Source organism: Limulus polyphemus, unplaced genomic scaffold, assembly GCF_000517525.1.
Source record: "Limulus polyphemus unplaced genomic scaffold, Limulus_polyphemus-2.1.2 Scaffold398, whole genome shotgun sequence".
NCBI classification, from domain to species: Eukaryota; Metazoa; Arthropoda; class Merostomata; order Xiphosura; family Limulidae; genus Limulus; species Limulus polyphemus.
In genome coordinates, this window is record NW_013666008.1 from 175,357 (window position 1) to 183,779 (window position 8,423).

Genomic DNA, 8,423 nt, shown 5'->3' on the forward strand with positions numbered 1-8,423 from the left:
CGAACTCTCCGATGATCGTCGTTTCCAACGTATGAACGTCGCTTCGTCTCTTCTGGCATGTAATGCGTGTGAACGATTTTTAGACAGAAATGTCATCGGTGATGAAAAATGGATTCTCTATGCGAATTTTAAACGTCAAAACAATGGCTCAGTCCTAGACAAAAACTTCTTCTGACCCCAAAACACGGACTCCATCCGCAGAAAGTGACGCTTTGCATTTTGTGGGACTTCAAAGGAGTAATTCATTTCGAACTCCTCAATCCACAGTGAACTGTCAATGCAGAGATCTGTCGTCAGCAACTAAAACGTTTAAATCAAGCCCTTCATCAAAAACGCCCTTCACTCGTCAATCGGAAATGTGTTCTTCTCCACGACAATGCACGTTTACGTGTGGCACGTTTAACGCAACACAAGATTATGGAGTTTGTCATGGGTAGTTCTCCACCACCCACCATATTCTCCAGAAATGGCACCATCAGAGTACCATTTTTTAGTTCGCTGCAACACGATCTTAATGAGAAAACGTATGCAAATGTGGAAAGTGTTAAAGAGGACATCGACATGTTTTTTTTTCTTTTGCTTCAAAGCCAAGTGATTTCTTTAATCAGGGCATTAACAACCTGATTGTAAGAAGGAAAAACATCATTGATAAGAATGGAGACCATTTCATTTACTAAATGTTTTGTTTTGATATATAAGTTGTTCGGGGTTTTTCATCTAAAAAAGCGACATTAATTTCTTGACGAAATTTCTATAAGCAAGCCAACGCAGATGGATAGCATGACGTGTTTTGTTTTTTCCCTCTGGAACGTTATGGTAGTTATTATTTTATTTCTTGAAGTACAGTTGTATGACAAAGGCTGTGCAATAGCTAAGTTTGGATGTGATATTTCAGAAGAGTTTCTTATACCAGTATATTCTATATCGTTAAAAGTTTCAATTAAGTAAGTTAGCGATACTCTGCTAATAAAGTTTGACGTATTGGATAAAGCAGGCTCACCAGACTAACTGCAACGTCTTCTGACCACTCTTATTCTTGTCTATATGAGGTAGAGATTCAAAGAGTCGCCTTTTACGTTTTGTGAAACGTGAAGGCTTGATTCTGCTAGTATGGAAAGATGCTGCTGATACAAGCCAACGAGATCTGACACTTCAGGGAAGAAAGCCAGTAAATATTACATTTACTCCGTGTTGGACTATGCTGCTGATACAAGCCAACGAGATCTGACACTTCAGGGAAGAAGGTCAGTAAATATTACATTTACTCTGTGTTGGACTATGCTGCTGATACAAGCCAACGAGATCTGACACTTCAGGGAAGAAGGTCAGTAAATATTACATTTACTCCGTGTTGGACTAAAACCATGGAATCAAAACGGTTGAATCATGAACCTCTTCATTCCAACTGCTATTTGGATTTGCTGGCTTTTCATGTTTATAAAGAAACACAAACAGGAAACTTGATATTTAAACGGCGTGATCAACTTTTCACTCTCATGCCAGCTTTGTGAGCTGCTTCTGACCCTAGAGGAGAGACGCTATTTTCTCACAATGAAGTCATCCCTCGTCGTCAGTGGCTAGGATGACCAGACGCTTCGGTTTTGCGGGGATAGTCCCGTTTTTTGGTAATTTGTCCTAGTGTCCCGAGAACCTTTTTCGGGACAAAAAATAAGTCCCGTTTTTTGGTAAAGACATCAAACTGTCAGCTACATTGAACCACAAATGTAATAGGCCTACTTGATTTGCTCATTGTTATAACACGTACTCTCCTGCCGCTAAAATATTTCGAAAATTCATTCTGTGCGTGGTGAAAAATTAAGGTCGAACCAGGTCTGAATGATGAGAATTTTAGGACATTGTTCATCATCAAAACTCACTTTACATTTACTAAACTATATGGAAAACAAGAGTTTCTATGTTTCATTCATTCTTCACAAAAATATGGCTAAAATGTTTCAAAGTAATGGTATAACTTAAAAGAAGTATGTTTGGAAATGTTAGAGATACTTAGATAAATCCAGGTATGAACTAACCCATTTTAAGATGAATTGGATAAAGTGAATAATTAAAGATTCTTTGGATGTATAATTTGACTATTTGTTTTGTATCTATTTCCAAAACAAGTATTTGAAATCATTTCAAAAACAATGCCAATGTTAGTATATTTGGGAATATTGTGAAACAGTTCAATAAATTAAATTAAATAAAAGTTAAATTATTTCAGATTTGTAATAACCATTTTGAAATTAGTGACAAGAGCTGGACTGTCGCGGTTTTTCGGTTTGGAAGTCTGGTCACCTTATCAGTAACTGATATAATTCACAACCAGATTTGTTATGAAATAAGCACACATCTGGATTGTGCACTGTTGCTTGTTTATTTCTAGTTGAAATAGCTGATAATCACGTTAATTTAACATGAAAGCCAGCCTCATTTGAGGATTTTATCTCGTTCACTATTCTTTCAAATTTCAATGTTTTAAGCTTAAGCTTCCGTATTATATGGTAAATTGTATTATTTTATCTCGGAACTCCTTCTACATATCACCATCATTCAGTGTTTTTGTACCAATATGCATTAATATTAAATTCGTTGCTTCGAATTTTGGTACATTCGTAGTTAGAGTAGTGCCAGCATCTCCAATAGTAATGTTTGTTGGCTGTTTTAATGGATTATCATTTAGTGCTTGTCATAAACAGCATAATAAGTCAATCATTTTTCATGAAGCAAACAGTATAATGATAAAGGGAAGCAATTTTTCAGATTTTTAAATTTTTTATCAGCTTTCGCAACTGGTATTTCAAAAGTAACAAACCATCAAGCATGAACTAAGCCTTAATGTTACGGAAAATATTGTAAGTAGCGATATCTACAGTTTTTAAAATATCCATAAGGTATAAGCTATAGTATAATACTTTTATAAAACATATTCTAATACGCTTTGTTAAAATGTATTTTTAATTATATATATATGTTTAACCAAACTGCTAGATAGTTAACAGTGCTAGGAATCAAAGAAACGTATTAGCATGTAGCTGGACTGTTCATCTGAAAACCAATAGTTCGTAGTCTCAGAACCTATAGTTCGAGTCCCTTTGCCGCAAAAACGCGTTCAGTATTTGGGTTATAAAAATGGCAGGCAAATGTCATTTATCGGTCAGATAATAGTAACCATAGAGTTAGCGATTGCTTACCCATCTTCTATCTAGTCTATATAAGTTCAAAATTAGGAAATGTTATACTATTTGTACAGCTTTGTGCGAAATTCTCTCAATTTGTCGTTGAAAAACATCTTTAAACACTTCAATACATGTGCAATAACATTTACTTAAAGGAAGTATCAGCTTTTTCTCAATTAAGGCAAAACATAAAACAAAATAGACTGTCTGTATTGGTGAATCTCGCGCAAAGCTACTCTAGAGCTATCTGAGTTAGCTATCCTTAATTTTGAAGCTGTAGACTAGAGGGAAGGCAGCCAGTAAACATCCATCACCAACATTTGTGGGCTATTCTAATCGAAAAGTGGGAGTTGACTGTAACTCTTATAACGTATCCACGGTCCCAAAGTGCAGAGCACGATTTTTTTCTTTTGGCGGTAACTAGGCGTCAGCCATGTACCCTCAAGTTCACAGTCTGACAAACTAATCCTGTGGGCCACGTTCTACCACCAAAATAGGAATAGCTTATCACATTTAAAATCTCGATTTACAATATTAAGTTTTAAATAAAGTAATAGTAACAAATATTTCGAATGACAGCGTTTATAATAACTAATCCTTTTAATATTTAATTTTTAACACCTGCCTTGTCGGCAAATTAGGTAATATTTTGTATTAGGGGTAGAATCACCAAAAAACTGAGCTTGGAATTTAGTTGCGGAAATGATACTATACGAAAGCACTAATTATAAAGATTTCAGAGCTTTTTTTTTTGAGGCAAAATATTAAGTATAGATGAAGATAAAGCTACATAAAGATCGATTTATCAATGAATATTACCTATATTTTAGAAATATTAGATAACTAGCACTGCAGTTTTAAACAGTCTCATTCGGAATGCGTTTACAAGATACTGTATCAAACTAAAACATCTATCTGGTAGTCTATTAGGTTTTGATATCGATCTTATATAAATGAAAACTTTCGTCACTTTGTACTGAAGCAGACAGTGGAGATGATAATTCCCTTCTCTGGACAGAATGCAGCGGATGTTTTGATTAAATGGTAATAAAAATGTATTGACACATCTAAATGAAAATGCTTTCTACTTTATTTTGTGCGACGTTTCGAGCAGACGCCTTTCATCAGGCAGTAAATACCGTATTACAATGGAATTAGGTTCAGAGAGAATCATTGAAAGGTGAGAAACTACAAATGTTTTAATTACGCACGTTCAACGTGGAGCACGATAGCAAAAATGCTGATAAAAGCATTTTGAACTTATTACATAAAGGTTATTTAAATTAGCAAGAATATGGAAAAAGTAATTAGAATAACTAAAATTGGATTTGGAAATATAAACACAGGAAAATAATAAACATCAATTCGCAAAATAATAAAATAATAGCGTAGTAAAATATAATGGCTGGAGACGGCTTGAATGGGTAATGAAGTAAAATATAAATTATAGTAAACTATAATGATAATCCAGGGAAATATTTATGGGAAGGAGAAGATTAACGCATAGATAAGGTTGAAGAGGAAGATTTAACCAGGAATAAGAGGTAAGGTAATTGCACCTAATGAAAGGGTTTAAAGGAATAAAATTAGAAAAAAGGTTGAAAGAGTTTTATAATTATTTAGAAGTAAATATTTCATTAATACTGTAAGGGGACTTGGTGTTGAGTTGGAAGATAAGACGGTGTTCAAGATTTTCTCGTTTTAACTTGTTGAGTGGTGTATTTTTCATGATTAAGACTACCATGTCGGAGGTACCATTGTGGTCAGGAGGACTGAAGTGCTTAGGAACTGGGAGGTCAATGGAGCATTCTCTTACAGATCGAAGGTGTTCACGAAAACGATCATAGGTTGTGATGCTTTCTACACTGGAAGCAGTAAGTGACACATTCTGACGCGTAAATGTAATAGGTTTGATCTTTTTCGAGTGTCTTGTAGAAGTTGGGATTGTTCAGTTGTGTTAGAGCTTCTTGTATGTAAAGATATCGTTGTCACACGAGCACAGTTCTTGCCATTGTGGGCTGGTTTGATTACCATGTCTGAGTGATTCTTTTTCGGGATTGTAACTCCGCATATATGCCGCTGTGCCATTTCGAGAGGGGGGCTATAATGTTGGTAAAGAATTTGATTTTTTTCTGTTAATCTGAATAGCATTGGGTAGTTGTTTTGAGTGTTTTTATTTCTCTAGTAACAGTAAATTTGTTGGTATTTTGGTAGTATTAACCTGCACATTTCCTTAGGCCAAATCTGGGGTAAATGGCCAGGTTAGAGCTTCCAAGTTCAGGAGTAGTCACCCTTAACTTAAAATCGGTGGCCAGAGGAAGGGCAACCAAAGAGTATTAATCACCAATAGTGAGATTGACTAAGCATGTTTAGTAGCCTATCACGGTTAAAGTCTTGTGCTTTCTTATACACATCACAGAACCCGACACAGGAAGTTTTGTAATTAACTTTTCAACTGTTTTCCTGCTACAGCAAAACTTTATGTATAATTCCATGAAATCGAATATTTTTACTTAGTTTGTAATGTTGCACATGACTCTCGTACTATGTTACTTATCCATTTACCATAGAAGTTTGAACTTAATATTACTTAATTAATTTCTTCTTTAATTTGGTTACAAGTTTGTTAATAAACTTTGATCTTTATCATTTCGTAATTACACCATTGTTAACATATTTTACTTCCTAAACACTGTAAACTGTAAGGCATTTTGAACTAACATTTTTTGTAGCGGAAGATTCTATTTCGAAATTGAAGAGGAAATCGTCTGGCTCAGTGTAATATAGCATAAATTGTACGTAAATGGACAAACCGGTTTATAACTTCACTGATATTATTAACTTTCATTTAGTAAAGTACTTTGTTATGAACTTTTACTATTTTACAAACAACTGAAAAGTGTTTGTTTGTTTTCTGACATTCGCACATATCTACTCAAAAACTGTCTACACCAGCAGTTCCTAATTTCGATATGATAGGCTAGAGGGAAGGCAGCTAGTTTTGAGCTACTCCTGTCTGATGAAATAATGCGTCTCCCTTATAACGCACCCACGACTCCAAAGTGCGGAGCGTAATATATTTTTTTTTAAGTAGCGGGACGCGAACGTTGGACCCACAGAGCCCCAGTCCGGTAGTATAATCCCTGAATCATTCTTGGCGTATTGAACAGAAGATCAAAACAGTTTTTAAAAACTAACATTCAGCCTGTGTACGTGTACTTCAGTCCTCTGAATCAGATATTCTTCAGCTTTCTTGAAGTGTATTTGAAAGTGTGATTATTGTACTTCCTATTTTAGATACACAGATGGTTGTTTAAATACATTATTTTCGATGATTAACTGCAATATAAAATTTAGAATTATTTTGAACCAGCCGCGTGAGGTATGAGATCATTGATTCTCGTAAAACAAGAACTATATCAACATTCTTTACTTATTAAATTTGACCATCTAAAGGCATTTCAAAGAAGTGTATCATCAACCGTTTAGGGTAAAAAAAGAGATTTTGGATTCCAAGTCAAAGCATGACAAGTTATTTTGTAGTCAGTTAAAACATTGATAATGTAAATAGAATGCTAAGTTGTTTCATATATTTAATATGAACCTGTAGTAAAAACTAACATTAATGAATTATACTCCTAAATATTCGAAGGAATGATTGGTGATTTACAGACGACGAGGCTATGTCTATACGAACAAACACTATAAAATGATAAAACACAAAGCGAACATACGTCTTAGTATTTCACTTTTAATGACTAATTGGCTAACTAAACATTAACTAAGTTATTTGCTGTGTTATTCAAACCACCAGTTATGTTCAGGGTATCAGTGGCGCACAAACACATAGAGGAGTTTATGAAGAAGGACTCTTTCTAGGCATATTTTTGGAAGTAAAGAAGAAAACCGGAATTCATGAAAGAAATAAAGAGATGAAAATTGAAATATTTTGCATGTATTTTATTTAAATTGTCGTAGTTATATTACAGCTATACTAAGGACTGTAGTTAATGGAGAAGTGATGTAGTCATTCTGTATTTTCTAAAACACTGAGTGAAATGTAATGACATTATGTGCTAACGTAAGATAAATAGATATGAATCTAAAAAAAGTTAGTTTTGATTTATAGCCTATATATGATTTAGACGTACTTAGATTATTCCAAATAGTTTTGGGTAATATGCTCTTAATTTATAGCTTATATACGATTTAGACGTACTTAGATTATTGCAAAAGGTGTTGGGTAATATGCTCTTGATTTATAGCCTATATACGGTTTAGACGTATTTAGAGTATTTCAAATGGTGTTGGGTAATATGCTCTTGATTTATAGCCTATATACGGTTTAGACGTACTTAGAGTATTCCAAATGGTGTTGGGTAATATGCTCTTGATTTATAGCCGATATACGATTTAGACGTACTTAGATTATTCCAAATGTGATGGGTAATATGCTCTTGATTTATAGCCGATATACGATTTAGACGTACTTAGATTATTCCAAATGTTGATGGATAATATGCTCATTACCAAACTTTAAGGAGCGTAAATCGAGGTTTACGGAGACACTTCTTATATAGGGTCTGGGTGATAGGTAGACTTGCAAAGTATTATATAAGGAAGAAAACCGTTTAATGATAAGTAAGTTTAGATAAACATCAACTGTATTTTCATTTGCAGGCACGATATAATTTCTCTAAAGCTCGTTTTTTTCGCATAATATAAATAGTAATTAATATATTAATCAGAGTTAGGCTGTTGAAAATGCTGAAACTTTTTATTTTCTTTCAATACATGAAAGCAATTAAATATTCTGATTCTACAGAATATATTTTCTTATATTGTTGAATTCTATTCCAGCCAGATATATTTACAGGATACTTTGTAAATACATTCTGAAAAATACGTCATCTATATACATGCAATACGTTTTTGAAACCGATTTCTAAAACCTCAGGAAAAAAGAGAATATAACATACGGCGAATTTCGGTAAATCTAAGAGTCTATCACCACCAACCATAACCACCGTATCCTCCACGTCCTCCACCACCGTATCCTCCATAGCCTCCACCACCATATCCACCATGACCTCCACCCCCGTATCCTCCATAACCTCCGCCACCGTATCCACCATAACCTCCACCACCGTATCCTCCTTTACCGCTCCCGTATCCTCCGCCACCGTATCCTCCATAACCTCCACCACCGTATCCTCCTTTACCGCTCCCGTATCCTCCGCCACC

General features: G+C 34.6%; 1 protein-coding gene across 1 annotated transcript in view; it reads right to left on the minus strand.

The window, feature by feature from the left end:
• Positions 1 to 8,186: 8,186 nt before the first annotated feature.
• LOC111085451 (glycine-rich cell wall structural protein 2-like) overlaps positions 8,187 to 8,423 on the minus strand; it is a 1,639-nt gene continuing 1,402 nt past the window's right edge. Inside the window, exon 3 of the mRNA XM_022384067.1 lies at positions 8,187 to 8,413. Within this exon, the coding sequence (XP_022239775.1) occupies positions 8,187 to 8,413 (227 nt within the window). The remainder of the gene's footprint in view (positions 8,414 to 8,423) is intronic.